The sequence below is a fragment of the Amblyomma maculatum genome, chromosome 1, assembly GCF_055883805.1.
Source record: "Amblyomma maculatum isolate TAMU_Amacu chromosome 1, ASM5588380v1, whole genome shotgun sequence".
NCBI lineage: Eukaryota > Metazoa > Arthropoda > Arachnida > Ixodida > Ixodidae > Amblyomma > Amblyomma maculatum.
In genome coordinates this window covers 224,166,772-224,183,587 of record NC_139344.1, presented here as the reverse complement: position 1 = coordinate 224,183,587, position 16,816 = coordinate 224,166,772, and the positions used below count along the sequence as shown (strand labels likewise).

General features: G+C 45.3%; 1 protein-coding gene across 4 annotated transcripts in view; it reads left to right on the top strand.

The window, feature by feature from the left end:
* The window catches only part of LOC146205741 (uncharacterized), a 147,904-nt gene that overhangs the window by 103,175 nt on the left and 27,913 nt on the right, over positions 1-16,816 (top strand). For all 4 annotated transcript variants that reach the window (XM_084590401.1, XM_084590398.1, XM_084590399.1 and 1 more), the window contains exons 2-3: positions 12,579-12,724; positions 14,374-14,599. In XM_084590401.1, coding sequence (XP_084446527.1) covers positions 12,619-12,724; positions 14,374-14,599 — 332 coding nt within the window. In that variant the 5' untranslated portion in view covers positions 12,579-12,618. The remainder of the gene's footprint in view (positions 1-12,578; positions 12,725-14,373; positions 14,600-16,816) is intronic.

The window sequence follows — 16,816 nt, the reverse complement described above, 5'->3', positions numbered from 1 at the left end:
TCTCAATAAGAGCAGAAGGATGAAGCTATGCCTAAACCACCTCATCTCACTGGCGTTGGTTGGCACAAAGTTCAATGGCCTGGAGTGCCCTAACCCTGCGTAATTGTCTCGACAGGTGACGCACTGTGACAAAAGGAAAAAAAAAAAAACATGGGAGGATCAATTACGTTCTGCCTTTCAGGATATGACGCAAAAGCATGTAATGGCTCTCGTCTGCATGCTCGCCTTGCGAATTCTCTTTCACGCGCACGCCCTTTGCCACTCGCTTTATCGCTGGTCTCTTAACTTGGGTCTCCGTTACCTCAGAAATACTTTAGCGCAATCTTAAGCTGTCGGATTATTGGAAGGCCTCCTGACGTGTATATACACTAACCCGTAAGTAGGTGCCTGCACGGCCTAGGGGTCGCATGTCTGACTCTGAATGCGAGGGCCTTGGAGGGTTGATACCCTTCAGCCTCCCATTTGATTTGAGAAGCCCGAGCTGGCAACTCTTGCCAAATCGGCCGTATCACGTGGTCTCGTGACGTCGGACATCCCTTCGAAATATCTGTGCCACGTGACCTACCACCTACCAGAGCCATGTCTGCGACTTTTCACTCGCAACGACGGCGACATCGAGGCCGGGGCCATTAACGCTGGCGCGTTAATGTACTTCTACCATTTCTTGTGTGCGGGCCGAGAGTCCTGTAAACGTTTGCTACAAACTATCTTTCCATCCAATCCCGTTTCTGAGGAAAAGCCTCTAAATTTTGCTGCTTTCTATAGTTGTTATGGTATTGTTTTCTGCTTCTTAGTGCATTAACGTCACGCTGAGGACAAACTATAAATTTGCCCTGTATCGATAATCTACGGCGTTTTTATTGCAAAAAAAAAAAAAACCCAGTCGATTTTATTGTGATGTTCTTAACACCCCTTACAAAAATGATCACGTGTCAGCGATAATCAGGTTATCATAAGCGTCATCTATCGTCGCATGCAAGCCACGCATTTGGAAACTTGTCTTGGCTCGTTTCGGCATTGTATCGAGAAAAGGTCATTTTACACAAGATTTTGTACTGTCTTGGTATCGAGTGCACTGCTGCACAGCTAGCAATCCCCGAGTTTTCGGAAAATGGTACGACAAAGTGACAAGGTTTGGCATGCACACAAGGATTCAAGGACATGAAGAAGAAAGAAAACAGTCTGAAATATTTTGTGTGGATACCCAATGCAGGAGAAGTCATAATTTTTTAAATAGGCGGCAGCTAAACGGTATATCCATTGCAGTGCTGAGAAATATTTCTGGTAAAATGGTTTTACCAAGAAAAGAGTTCAGTCACATAAAATATTTACATCAAGTTTGCAACCTGAATGGTATATAACCCTTTTCACAATTTTTGACTCCCCCGACACACAAACAAGCATTAACGAACAGGTAGACATAGTATGAGAACAATTGTGTAGATTCTAGTTCCTCATATTACACGGACAGCTGAAAAACAGAATTCTGACGAGCCTTATATTTTAACTTCAGGAAATCAATGGGTGAAACAAAGCAAACTTTATTTCACCTCACCCCTGATGAAATATATTATGAAATGTTAGCCCATGTCGCTGAACCTACTCTAGAGGCGCTGTTAAGATTTGTAAAAACATTATGGGCGTCAAAAACAACCAGGAGCCGAGAAAACAAGTTGTATAATTCTATAAGCATGTAATATCGTCATCCTCTCCTTGCTGTTATAGGCCGACAACTTTTACCAGCTGAATTTCTAAATCTTCAAAAAATGATCTGATTACCGGACACATGTTTATTCTGCAATCGCGTGAACGTATTGATGTTGCATATGTGGTTTAAAAAAAAAAAGGGCATGCTCAGCAGTAGACCTTCTCGTTTGACTTGAAAACACAACCCGAGAAACGTTGAATAAAAGATTTCATTCACGTGGTTGGCGTGGTGTGCAAAGTTTCCATTAACGGTAGGGAGAACAGCAGGAAACGAACCACTTTATTATCCCCGCCTACGAGTAAATTTTGAAAGCCGGCTTCGCAGGGTTCAAGTGGATGCAACTAGCACAGGACCGGATTAATTGGAGGAATTTGGGAGAGGGCTTCGCCCTGCAGTGGGTATAATCTGGCTGACGATGATTATGATGATGATGATGTCCGTGTGTAAGTGGAGTTCTTTTCATGCTTGAAGATCCCTCTCTGTGATGCTACGTACAGTCACTCAATGGACGACTAAAGCGCGCGCTCAAAGACCCGTTCCGCGCGGACCGGGCCCGTTACTTTCCGTAAATTCTGAAAAAAGGCAGGGCACGGTGTGAAAAACTTAGCGCGACAACTTGAAGAGAAAAAAGACGTACACGGTGCGCTCGTCTACATTTGACGACGCTACCATCTGTCTCCACTTGCCGCGCTTTTTTTTTTTTTTTACGTCAAAATGCAACGCCAACTTGCGTGGCAGCATGTGTAGTTCAACTACTGTAGTGCGATCGTACTCGATACAAGCTGTCCAGATATGATTGGATGCTGTAGCGTAATGTTCGCACTTAATCACAATTAACTAATTACGATAACCAATAGAGAATAGAGATAACGGAGGACTACAATTAGTCACGTGCAATCATATCGACAAAAGGTACATAGCCACTTCGGAAACATTCTGTACACACATTCCATACATGGCGGGTAAGAAACAAGTAAGAAGAATTGCCCACTGATCAATATGCATGCATGCTAATTTCACTTCAGATTACTTAACCAACAATAACCAATGGGAACAGTCCATACTGATTCTGCCAAACTGCACGACCGACCGGTTCACATTCCGCTATTTTGATACTTCACTATTCCAATGGGAACAGTCCATACTGATTCTGCCAAACTGCACGACCGACCGGTTCACATTCCGCTATTTTGATACTTCACTATTCCAATTACCAAGTGTGGTGGGGCAAAAATTGCAAAGCCTGCTCTCGAACCTTTTTTTAGCACATACACAACTTGTCTTAATTAAAACGTGCGCACACAGCCAGATTTTCAAAAGAAGGCGTGTGGCATTTGATTGTTCGCACAAAGCAAGCAAAATATACCACAAAAGTATCGTCTTCTCTTTTGGCGAAAACCAGTCGCACATCCCGCGCGCGCTGCTGCTACACCTTAAGAACGGTTTGAAAGATTTTGTTAGTTCCTAACCGTTTTTCGACTACCAAGGTCGCAACTACTGGAAAATGAAGATCAACGCTCGCATTACTGCTTCAGACAAATTAATACTCCGGAAATGCTGCCCTTTGCCCATCGCGCGCCAGCTTTCGCGGCGACTCCACGACATCAATCAGGAGTGTTTCGATCACCGCGCCACCTACTCCGGAGAGCGGATGGGCGCAGCCCGCCATGTACAGCGGAAGCGGATAGTTTTCAAACTGAAGCTGCTTGTAACATTGCAGATCACGGTAGTAGATGCTCACATACTCAAAGATTGCAGATCGGCCACACCCTGCATCTAAATGAAATGGTCCTGGCAGGGAAACAAAGGCATGTGTTTTTAGGCCTAATATTCGACCAAAAAAATCGCATCCCTACCTCACGTAAACAGGCTGGGGAAAAAAAAAAGGGGGGGGGTAGCAATATCTGAACATAAAAGTGCTCCAAAAAAGCACAAGGGATCCAACGTAGCATCTCTTCTAGACATTTACCGATTTTTTAGCGAAAGCTACACTAGGCTAGTGGAAGAGAGTTTCGCCGTGCCTGTCCGAGGCCACAACTGAGCATGCGCCGTAACCATAGCAACCAGCTGCGCCGTTCCACAGGTGTTTTGTCGTTGTGCCGGCTCATGACGTCACGTGCCTCGCTATGCAGCATCACTACGCATGTGCAAACTGTTCATGGGTCACCCAGTTACTCGTCAGGTACTATGTGGGTGCTCGCCACAGGTAGCAGGAAGAGGGTAGCGGTATCCCAGCAGATGCGTGCGACGGCGCGGAGAGGTTAGTACCCACACTGCGCATGCGCGCGCCGCCGCGGAAAGCGTCTGCCGGCTTCGCATGAGCAGGTCTTGAAAGTGGGTTCTGCATATAACGCCGGTGAACTTTGATGCGTTCGATGGAACGCTGGTTGTGTTCGATGCAACTATCGGTCGCCCGCAGCCAAAGCTTTCGCTCCACATGTACACGGTCGTCCACTTCTACCTTGAACACCGCTCTGCGTGGCCAGTGCTCCGCCGCTTAAGCAGACGACGCAGCGGAGGCCCCACCTACAGCTGTCACTGCGCTTGCGCGCTCGTTCCCCAGGCACCCGCGAGAGGCGCTCCGCGGAGCGCTGGCCACGCAGAGCGGTGTTCAAGGTAGAAGTGGACGACCGTGTACGTGGTGAAGCAGCGTTGAACCCCTCTAATTTTTAGATCGCCCCTCCTTAAATTATGGATAAGTAGTAGATGGCTGAGTAACACCACTGTGCCGAAAAATAAACTAGATCCAGTAGACAACTGAAGCCTGCGGCTTTCATGTAGAACATATAGAACAACTCCTTTAGCCAGGTTATGTTTAGGGGCAAATGAATCCCGATCTTCCGCCATGACTTGTGCGTATACATCCTTGAATACTGATCTGTGCCAAAAACATCTGCTATCGAGCTGTGACGAAGTAGCCTCTATGATGCTAATAAATAAAACTCCGGCCATCAGACCACTGCTCTTGAGATTCGGACTATTTGGCCAAAATATTGTCAAGCTCGACGCCTTACCTGGCGTTGAAAACCTGATCTGCATGAAACAATTAATTGAACCTGTGACCTCATCCTTACACAGTTCCGTAAGACACAAACTGCGCAAAAGCACATAATTCAAGAATACTGTGTGAACACAATGAAAATACAATAGGTTCACGGACTTTTACACTGATGGCTCGAAAAGGACTGCTTATTTTGGAAGCGCTGTAGTTCGAGGAAATTGGGAGGAAACAAAACTTCCGCTTTGTGTATACGTATTCACTGTTGTATGTTAGTCCATCTTTGTAGCCGAAACAAAAACAACATATGTATTTTGCACAGACTTCCTTGGGGTGCTCACAAGCATCGAATACAGAAATGAAGTCACGAGTCATTTGAGGACATCACATACAATATAACAAAATCCACAGCTCAGGGACGCCCAGAAAGGGGGCATCTGTTAAAGCAGATGTTTACGTGTACTGTGCGACACCATGGATCCCGAGTCCCCACACTTAGCCGAGCGTGGCATCGCCATGTCTGGGAAAAGCGGATCCCGGTGGTTGAGCCGATGCTGAGTGTTTGGACCTGTAAGGCCCATCGGCAGAGACACACCACTTTGGCTCACGCTTCCCTTATACCCTAGTCACACGGTCATTTTCAAAGGCGATTGAGTCGATAGCCTTCGAGATTTTCAATCGCGATCGAACTCGAAGGAGTTGTGCCGCTGCTACACGGCAAATCTCGAAGGCTATTGAAATAGTTCTGGTGTTTGGCGCCAAACTTTTATGGCGCTACTATCGTTGCTTTCGGTTTTGCTTAAAGAACTTAAATCTCTCTATAAATGCAAAATAAAATATAACTGTTACCTTTTTTTAGTAACTGCAAGTGTTTAGTTGTTATTCAAGGACAGCTTTCTTTTTTTTTTTTTTTAACGCGTTGGCGTTCATACGACTGTGCTTTTCATTGTGTTTGTTTTTCTCGGCGGCGCATGCCACAGATAGTAGTAGAGAAGAGTACATAAATAATACGCCTAAAAAAAGAGCGATACTATTTTAAAACTATTACGGATATTAATATTTTACCGCGTAAATTAAAGATATACAATAATAACGCTTGTTCACGTTTTTGTATCGTAAACGCGCTGTGCACGTGTGTGCGTGACGCTCCTCGGGTCAACGCTAGCAACCTTGCGCGACGTTCGAAGGCCTTCGAGATCTCGATAGAGTTCTGAGCTGTTCCGTTGACTCGATAGACTATCGACTCAATGGCCATTGAAAACGCCCGTGTGGCAGCTTTCGAAGGCCTTCGAGTCGATAGGCAGTCGGTTCGAGGGCCTTCGAAATGCCCGTGTGACAGCGGTATTAGACGGCATCTCCGGGCTGACCCACCCAGGAGAAATCGGCAGTCGCCTTTTCCTATCCTCCGCTCCTCCTTTCACTTTCCTATCATCTTTCTCACAACTCTCCTGCCTTCTCCTCTCTTCATGCTATTTCCGTTTTCCTGGCGGCAAGGGTTAACCTTGTGTGGTATAACTGCCCTTAATTATGCGCCATATTGGGTTATGGCTGTGCTGTACAGCTAGCGCAGATAGGACTTGCTTACTACTCCCTGCCCCCTTCCCTCATTAAACTCATGGTGGGTGGCTTTCACCACGGCCGAAAATATATACATTTTCATGGCTGCATTGCTCCTCAACTCTGATCTCCCTCGTAAAAGAGGGCGCACGGAGACAGCTAAATTAAAAAAAAAAAAAAAAAAACATTTCATTCAGTTTCTCACAGTTCCACGTAGTTCACCCAGAAAAGACCGCTCAACTTGTCTCTCCTTTTCTTGTCTCGACCCTGGTAGAAACCATTGGACAAGGATTTAAAATCAAAACGTTGGCAAATGGTGATCTATTGTCGGAAGTTTTGTATAACAACCAGCAGGAAAAACTGTCCCTTTGAAATCATTTTGGGGAAATCCCAGTGACAATCTGTTCACACCGTTCCCTGAACGCCGTTCGTGGCGTAACGTCAGATAATGATCTAATGACTGACTGAAGATGAACTGCTAGAGGGCCTAAATGACCAAAACGTCGCTGATGTGTACAGAATAAAAATGAGGCATGATAACAAAGATACCTACAAAACACCTACCTGGACAGTTGCATCCAGTATACTTCTTGAATCTGTCAAATAAAGCTTCAGTTTAGAAAATACCTTGAGCTTGAAAATACCTGAGCCTTATGTAGTAAACAATATATTAGACCTGTCTACCAGTCTACCATATATTGTCTAGCAAAGTGGTCGACAGTTCTGCATGGTATTTCCCAACGCTAAGTCTTAGTCACTGCACTAGCCTGAGCTGCATTCATATCACGTACGGGATACATTGTATAGAAAACAATTTATTGAAAGGTTTCTAAAGGTGTTGTACAACTATGTGTATCACGCTTGCAGTCTAGCGAATAATTAAGATGTTCAGTAAATAAAAATGATTACTCATTAATTTAAACGAGAATAAAAATAGCCTGAGTAACTCTAGGCTAGCGCTAAGATTATGAATCCGGTTCCATTCTCGTCCGAAGTGCCTTTCATTTTTAAATCATTTGCTGAATTTATGTACGACAACCTGTATATGTGCAGTTCGAGCCTATACTCTACCCTGTGTCCCAGTTAAATTGAACCAAGGGCTAAAAAATAAATATTTTGGACAAGCAAGGGAAACCAGTTGCATACAGCTGTCAGCCGCCTTGCGCATCACAGGTTTCGCAGTTGTTTAATTCAGATTACAGCGATAGGCCGATATTTTGGCGATGGTTGGGGCGAACTCGCCGCGCTTGCCGAAACCTGGACCATCATGTGCGGCCAATAAATACACCATCGCAGACATACTGGCTTGTCGCTGCAAAGGGGCTGCATGACCACTGCCGCAGCTGATTTCGTTCACTGAAACCACGATTGAGAGCAGCACAATTTCAGCGGCGTGCGGGTGCGCTGGTCACTTGATTTTTTTCCATATTTCTCGGGCTTAAAAAAAAAAAAAAAAAGAAAGAAAAAAAAAAAGAAGCGAGAGGTTTTCTTTACATCGAATAATAGATGAGGGTTTCTGAAGATGCTATCTAACTCTGCAAATCCCAGGTATTTGTAACGTCAATGTTAAGTAATTTAGGAAATGAACTAATTGCAAAACAGATATTGCCTGTTGCGCGCAAGACGGCTGGCAGCTGTCTGGTTTCCCTCGTCTTCCTCAAATAATTATCAGCGATTGGCTAACGTTAGATGGGACACTTGATATACTGTCCCCCGTGACCATCCTTCAGCTGGCACTCTGTGCATTCCCATTTCTTTATTATCATAAGGAACGCTTTCATGACACCTCTCGACGCTGCCGCCGGGTTTCGACGAATTCGCCTCGAGCGGCGCGAGGGCGGCGTAGGCGTGTTCTTCTGCGTAAACATATTTCACCGCGAATAGCTTGCGCATTCGTTAAAGTTTAAAGGCATGAAGCGACCACGTTAATGACACCCGTCTGCGGCTCCCTTCTCCGATTTACGTTCCCGTTCATCATTGTACTTCGCTACTCGCCAAATCACTGCACACTCTATATATATATGTGCCCCTTTTATGTCACACATCTCGAACATGCGTAGCATACAGTCGTAACCTGCCATATTAGGTGAAGAACAACCCAAAACAGTTATAAATCCCCGCTATAACCAAACTGTCCCAACTTCCCTGCGTAGGGCTGCACACCTGATTTTGGATCCAAGGGTTCCGGGTCGATTTTCATGTCACCTTCCCGTCTGAGAGCCACTGAGTATGCAGCTGGGCACTCGGGTAGCAATCTGTACGATGTCCATGACCGAAAAATGTGACCTTCCAACTCCCACATTCTCGAGGCATCACCACCTACCCTCCTCCTCTAATTTCCACCATGCACTTCCATCTTCCCCATTTCCGCTGCTGACCACCTCACTCTAGAGGCGCCACAGCCGTACAGTTCACAATGTTTTCGATAGCTTGCAATGCCTGCAATAGGGCGGTCACCCGGGGAACCTTATCCCGGGTAGAGCCCCGCCGCGGTGGTGCAGTGTTTAGGGCGCTCTACTGCTGAGCCCAAGGACGCAGGATCGATTCCCGGTCGTTTTACTCTTAACGGCGTATCGTAAGCGTCCCCGAAGCTTTCGCTACGGCCCAGACAGGTGCGTGATATTGACACATATTTGGAAGTCAAGCCGCACTGAATACAATAAACGGTCTTAAAGCACAGTGACTGGGTAGTTGGTTTTGCATACTGGACATTGCAGCGCAATAGCAACATGCACGAGACGAGTCTGTGTTTGCGTTCTTCTCGTCTCGTCCGTGTTACTACTGCGCTGCAGTGTCCGGAATAAAACGTCATTTCAAAATTCATACAACTTATAGAATATCGTATACCTTCTTGTAGGTTTAGTTTTTGCTTGCAGAGCACTGTAACAGCCCTCGAACGGAACCGATCGAAAGCTCGATCGCGCTTGGGGTTGTCACGAATCGGTGCCGATCGAATCAGCAATGCCGGAACGGTACTGAGTTCAATGGCGACCGGCGGGGCTCGAGTGAGAGTGGTATAAAAGAAAAATCAATACAGGTAGGAAGATCGAAAGCGTAACTAAGAATAATAGTGCGCTTGACCTTGCGCCATGAGTTTTGTATATACTCCTAATGCACTGCGACCTTTTAAACAGTGTGGGCTGACAATTCATTATCAATTCAAAACGAGCACGCCTGTGAATAGAAAAAATTACCTTCGCGCAAGTCGCTGACCAGCGTTTACCGCTTTTCATTATTTGTCTCAAATGGAGAGCGAGAAAGACGTTAATGATACCAGGAGTCCTGAGCCAGCCGTTGCTGACCCTGGTGAAGAGGAGACAGGAACATGACAGAAAAGCTAGCAAGGCACACAGATAAATAACGAGGTAAAAAATAGCTGAAAGAAGGGCAACGAGATGCAGTGAAAAAAAAATTACAGGCAGCAGCGGCGATTAAATAGCTCGGCGCAGTGTTGTAATGCAACAGCCGACAAGCAGTTGGGTGAAACGATGAGGCCATTTGGAATGTAATGCTAGTTTTTACATGCAAATATGAAACGGAAACTGTAATTGCAGTCGAATTAAGAATACAATCTGATCGGTAGATACACTAAGGGGCATCCGACAAAAACCGTTTAGGCTGAACAGAGGATCTCACGGCTAGCTTTTTTTTTTTTTTTTGTACTCCCTACGAGTTATGAGACACTGTCAGCCAACTGCCTGGAAGCATCTAATCTTTTTTCTTTTCAATGCGCTCACTTCATTTTTAGCCTCCTCTCCGAACGCGTCCTAGCCATGTGACTGCATTTGACTACTTAATCGCTGTAGTCGAGAAACTCGGCGTCAGAACCCCGGTGTGTCTCGTAGCCAATTGTCCTGGTTAGCGACCCCGCTATGAACCGATTAGTTCGGTACAGTTGCAGTAGCTACGGTTTTATGCCCAACGTAACCATGCATGTTCCTGAAGCGATGAGCTCATCGGAATCACCCATCGTAGCAGTAAAGTAACTTGCGAGCTTTGGATCAATCTGGGTGCCGGATCTAGTGCATGCGATTTTGGTGCGTGGTAGTAGACCGCCTATTAAAGAGCAGAGACATTAGACTGCAAACCAAGATCCGTATAACTCGTGCTATGGTCTTTCCAGTTGTGATGTATGGATGCGAGATTTGGACTGTGAAAAAGGCTGACCGCCGAAGAATTGACGCGTTTGAATTGTGGTGCTGGCCTTGGACGGCCAGAAGATCAAATCAGTCGATATTGTCGACCATAAACCCTGACTGCTCATTGGAGGGTCAAATTCTAAAGTTAAAGCTCAGCTACTTTGGTCATCTGATGAGAAGAGAGGAGTCGCAGGAGAAAGATTTGATGTTGGGAAAGGTTGAGGGTCACCGGAGAAGGGGTAGGCAGCGAATGCAATGATTAGATGGCATCCTCGAGGCGCTGCAGATGAAGTTATGTGATGTTGGGAAGATAGTGAGAGACCGGAAAGCGTGGCGTGATATGGTCCATATGGTCACGAAGAGTCGGACACGACTGAACGACTGAACTGAACTGAGTGGATTTTCTCAACTAGTGCGATCAAAACAATCTCAGCGGTGTGCTGTGGTAACGCGGGGTTTGGATGGTGACGGTTGTCTAGGGTGCATTTGCTATCGGCTGCGAGTGCTACACGGCCAGTTTGTTCTATGTTGTTTCCCGCCTGTTGTGGAGCTGAACAGTGCTGTTCCGCATTATCAGCGCGGAAGCTTAGTTATTAAAACTTCCTGCTGGGCGAGTTGGTAGTTCATCTTGATGTAGGGTTTTTTTAGCGCAAACAAAGACAAGAAAGGCGAGACGTACACACACACAAGAAGCTCAGTTACCCGAGGTTGTTTGCTGGCACCGCGCAAAAACAGAGCGTGCTGCACAGATCGTGAACTTCACGGTACTGATTGCAACAGCATCGTCGCTTAGTTTTTCACTTTCAGCTAATCCTTGGAAGTGCTTGTCTGCGTAGGCGTAGTAAGCGTTGGAAATGCTCGGCGCTGTCGCCTATATAGAATTAGTCAAGCACCTCTCCCTTACCACTCCGCGACCACAACAGCTGAATGATTGCAGCGCCCCCAGTGCAATCTTCGGGAACAAGCAGTAGCGCCCCTAACAGCAACGGATCGCCATTTTCTTCGATACGGCTTTTATTTATATGACAGCGGCATACGGGAAGGACGTTTTTCTTGAGTTCGTCGCGGGTCGTCCTGGTAGTACGCGATCGCCATCGAACTAATTAGAATATGCTGTGTTGATCTGCTGGTGGTCCAGCGAGAAAGTGCCATCTGAAGATCAAATCACAGTGTTTCTTCTTAGGCCTCAGGACCACCGATATGCTTAATAAACGCTAAGAGGTCGTCCTTCTTCCTTTAGGAAACACACAAATCGAGAGATATGAAAGCGAAATGAAGCCGTTATGCACACATGATGTATTTCTAAATTCAGAAGTAAGCAGACGTCACGGCATGAGCAGTGATAACTCTACATGGCATTTATGTTTGTATCAAGAGCTGAGGTAGGCCCCGCCGTGGTGGCGCAGCGGTTAAGGCGCCCAAGGACTGTGCCCAAGGACGCGGGATCGAATCCCGGTCTCGGCGGTCGCTTTAAGATAGAGGCGAAACGGAGTGACGTCCGTGTGCTGTGCGATGTCAGTGCACGTTAAAGAACCCCAGGTAGTCGAAATTTCCGGAGTCCTCCACCACGGCGTCGACCAGCCAACCAAAGAGCTGAGGTAGAGTAAAATTGACTGGTGGCCCTCCGGTGATGTCCTGCCATGCGTGCCTGGCTTGTACTCTTATGCAGGTATGTACTCATGGCCATGTGATTCTGTAAAATGCGTAAACAGCTGGACAGTCCTCCAGTATCTAAGGGGTTTTGTTTGTTTTAGGCACAGCTTATCACTGCGAAGCACAAGCGCGATGCATCTTCTCAGTTCGTCGACAACGTAATCAGCGTCATTTTCATCGAAAGAACCTGCGGCTGACAAGTTTGTCTATGACACCAGCGTTACGATTTGTGGAACTCACAAACGAAGTGACGTATACATGCGCTATTGTTGTTTTCAATCATGCACTACCTTAAATGCATTCTCTCTCTCTCTCTTTCTCTCTCTCTCTCTCTCTCTCTCTCTCTCTCTCTCTCTCTCTCTCTCTCTCTCTCTCTCTCTCTCTCAAACCTAACAGTTCGTGAATCTGCAGTGGATGATACACCGGAATCAGTGAGCGTAAAGACAGAATGGGTGACACAAGCCCATCGTATATGTGTTTGCTGTACCTCACGGTGGTCGGCGTTTGTGTTTTATGTTCGCAGCTCGACCCAACTCGTGGCCTGCCATGGGTGAGCGGTTAACATGAGGAGTTCGTCCTGGTGTCAGTGGATCTTGGTGGCCTTCCTGAGCGCGCAGAGCCCGCCCGGAGAGTGCCACTATGTTTCCAACCACTGCTACAAGCGAGGTGGTCAGTATTCCTGCCTTTCGAACAGCATAAAGCTCACCATTAGAATCAGTCGCCACTTCATAGGTCTAAGGCGTCGTGATGCGGGATACTACGTCCAAATAGAAATGTGCACAATTTCGCGCCCTGTTTTTCATAACCAGTCGAAGCTTTCCATTCAGGTCGTCACGCAGTACTGATAATGCACCTGCTTGACTGGCTCATTCGTGTATGGCGCAGCAGTTTATCAGCTTCAGTCGAGTTTCTCCGGTACTCAAGCAAGCGCCTCCGTATGAAATGACAAGTTTCCTCAGACGATGGACATGAATACGATTTGTGCAGTGCATGTGATAGCCCCTTTAAACAGCATCGTTTTTTGTTCTACTTCTTTGTTCCTCAGACAGGGTATAAGAGCAAAATTGCATCAATACTCAGATATCACACATAGGAGGCGCAAAAATTTCAATCATGAAAAGCTAAAATGCACCTGCAAGTTTCATGCTTGAAAATGTGTGCAAGGCCTGAAATGTGTACTATTATCACCTAGCGGTCTCATCAGAACACGGAAATGTTTTCATTGCAAAATATGCCCAATTGTACGAAAAATACTAAAACGCTTGCGCTGATGGCCATGAAATTTTGCCGTAGTCATGCTGGCGATAAACTCTTGGGTGTTTTTTTTTTTTTTTTTTTTTTACCTCCTTTACCGTAACTACTAGCGAGGTATGTGCAGATGCGGTCAGAATAATGCGGGGCATGCTTCGACTTATGAGCTTTCCTCGACGTTTCTTTCAGTTCAAATGCGAGCGCAATGGCCGCAGTCGCTTGCATAGTTTCTGTTACCTCGTAACTCTCACTTGGTGAGGCAAGAAAAGAGTGATGAATTATCCTCATAAAGTTTTCGCCATAACTACACATAAGACTATTTCGCGAATGAGTGCACTAAATTGTCTTACTTTCGAATTAAATCAAGCCAGAAACTGAATCAGGGGTTCCGGTCTTCAATCTAATTTTCGTAGGATTGTATATAAAATGCGGAACAGCTTCAGTGGAAGGTTTCGAAAAAGAAAAAAAAGTTTATTTCTATACTTGAAACATTTTCCGCTGCGTGCACGTAGCTCGTTCACGCTGATTAGCTCTAAAACCTAATTGACAAGTTTATCATATTCTCTTAAAAGAGCCAGATTTGTGTCATTCGCTAATTAGCAGCTGGCGTACGCTTGTCGTTTGGAAGTTTTAGGATGGCTTAAAAGGGACGTTATCTGCATCTGATATTCTCGTAAAATATGTGCTAATATTTTCTTATATGTTATAAGGAACTGCTACCCAATTATTTCCGCTGATTCCTTTTGAAGTCCAAATTGACTCACCGCAAGGCTTAGACTACAGTAACGCGAAACCGGGACGCGGGTGATAGTACGCTGTAATACGGCTTGTCGAGAAGGCGAGCAACGTTCGACATCCCGCGTTCACGAGTTGGCATAAACGATTTTTTTTTTTACAAAAGCAGGGTTCGGCCTAATCTATTTCTGAGGATTGTTGATAGGTAAGCAGAAAATAGTGCGATAGAAAGAGCCCGCAGGCTCAAACAAAAGTGCCTTGCTTTGTCTTTGCATTATTCTCTGTCTTGAATTTATTCGCTGACCTTAGGTTTTTCACTTGCGTCCTCGCAGCCGAACAGGAAGAACCGAAGCCCCGCACTATGTACGTCAATGGTCGCAGCGAAAACATCGTGGTTGAAACGAGCCGGCGACCGACGCACCGATTGGTCTCGGAGATGTTCAAAATTATGGTGACTGAACTTCTGGGCTACGGTAATGTATCCATTGTGCAAACGAACAACCTCGACCCGGAGTCATCTCTGCGGAGGCTGACCGGATGCTACACGGAAAACTTGGAGTGAGTTCGCGCCGTGTTTTGCAGCGGTCTGTCATCTTTCGCTTCACCAGCCGAAGTTTGCCGCCTATATAATAGACAATAATACGGTTAACGTTTTACTGCGCAGCTGGGTCAGACGCAATGGCGCTCCGGAGAGAGTGGGCACGCGCTCGCACGTTCACACTAAGTGTGGACGACCGTGTAATACAAAACATATATTGTCGTTTTAGAATATTGCAGTAACGCGCAGTCGGGATAATGATTCACTCTGCTTACAGTGTTTGCAACGAGACGTTGTTATCGCAGCTCAAAATTATACCCTTTGATCAGTTGCACCACTTCAGTATAATACAATTTTATACAATGCCGTGATGTTTAACTGTTCTTTTCCTGCTTCACTGGTTCACGCTTCAATCCGCCTCACTGGAAATGCCACATTAGATGGCTTAAATCTCCATCTTAGTAGCAATATTTATGGACAACGGGTACACTTGCTCTCATAAGAATATGAAGCAAATTACCATGCGCGATAAAACTACAATTCTTCTTTTTGAATGAAACCGTGCGTTCCAACAACTTAAAGTACGCTATCAGCTGCTGCTTTCCCTCGCACCATTTTTTTTTTCTTTTTTATTCACGCATTACACGAATTTCAAGTACCAAACAATATATACATATTGTTCGTAGCATCGCTCTTGAAGTGGTTGCTTTATGATTGACAATGTTTTTATCCATCGCTAGCCATATAGCGGCTAAGGATCAAGATTACTTTTCAGCACCTTCTGTAGCATACTTGTGAAAAATAAACATTCTGATTCAGATTACAAACTTTCTAAATTCTGTTTCCCTTAGTTATAACGTCAAAGAAGACACTTAGTTCACAACGAATGCAGAATGCTGTTTCGGTGGTTTGTATAATTTAGAACCTATACCACTGTTGCTCTTCTTTCACTTGTGAACTGCCCGACACCGCCTTCCATGCTTTCTTTTCACACTCCAAAGAAAATTTGTTGTAACTATGGACGTTTCATGCTTTTGTTTGTAAAAAATACCTGTTTGCCTTATTTGTGTTTGGGTGTTGCAGTTTACACTAGCCTTTAGTTTTCTTGTCCGAAATACGCGCCAACAGGCTTTCTTTGAATTTTCTTCGTTGCATTTCGTATGCACTTTCTGCCTGTTGCCTGTACCCTGTCTTCTCATCGCACCAGTCACCAGCCTTTGACTAGTGGCCCATGCAGTGTTTTGTATTTTTTTTTAATCTTTCGTTGGGAATAGAAGGTCAGGATGATAGTGAATTCTTAAGACGATGCGAAATGAACAAAACAAACTGGCGGATCATCGTGATACGAGCGTCGTTCGATAAGTGCGGTAAAAAAGCAATTAAAGATGCCATATTTGCAGAAAACAATATATTATTTATCAACATAGTTCCCTTCCGCCTCCACACACTTCTCTCAACGTGCTGTAATTTTTATCCCCTCAGAAAAAAAGGATGGCTCGAGGCCCTTGAAGCAGTCAATTACCACTGAGATTACTTCTCTATCTGAAGATTTATTTTCACCGAGCCAGTTCTTCAGATTTGGAAAGAGGAAAAAGTCGCATGGGACCAAATCTGGAGAATAGGTTGCATAAGGCAGAACCTCGAAGCCTAACTCGTGATTTGCCTATTGCAACAAGCGATCTGCGGGGCGAAGCATTGTCGTGATGAGATTTTTTTTTTTCCGTCCTAACTCAGGTTGTTTAGTGCGCAGCCATTTTTTTTTTTTTCATTTTGTCTAGAAGTGTTGCATAATATGGTCCTGTTAGCGTTTGGATTTGCTAAGTAGTCTACTAATGTTATTCCTCGTAAATGCCAAAAGACGGTTGTCGTCACATTTCTGACTGAAAAAACAATCTTTGCCTTTTTGAAGCACCTTTATCAGGCCCAGTCTATTACCTTGACTCCTGTTTAGACTGGAATGTATGATGTGCCCACGGTCTCGTCAGCTGTCACAAATTGACGCCAAAAGTTCGGCGTATTGCGATAAAGCATCGATAAGCACAGCTTCGATATGTCTATCCTCGTGGTCGATCGTCTGCAGTCGCGGCATCCAATGTGCACAGACCTTCGTCTGCAATTTCTCCTGAAGAATATCGTGAATTCTCTCTGCCTAGATGCTTACAATTTCAGCTACCTCACGTACTTTCACTCGGCGGTCTTCCATTAAAATTCCGTGAATTTTCGATACCATTTTCGGC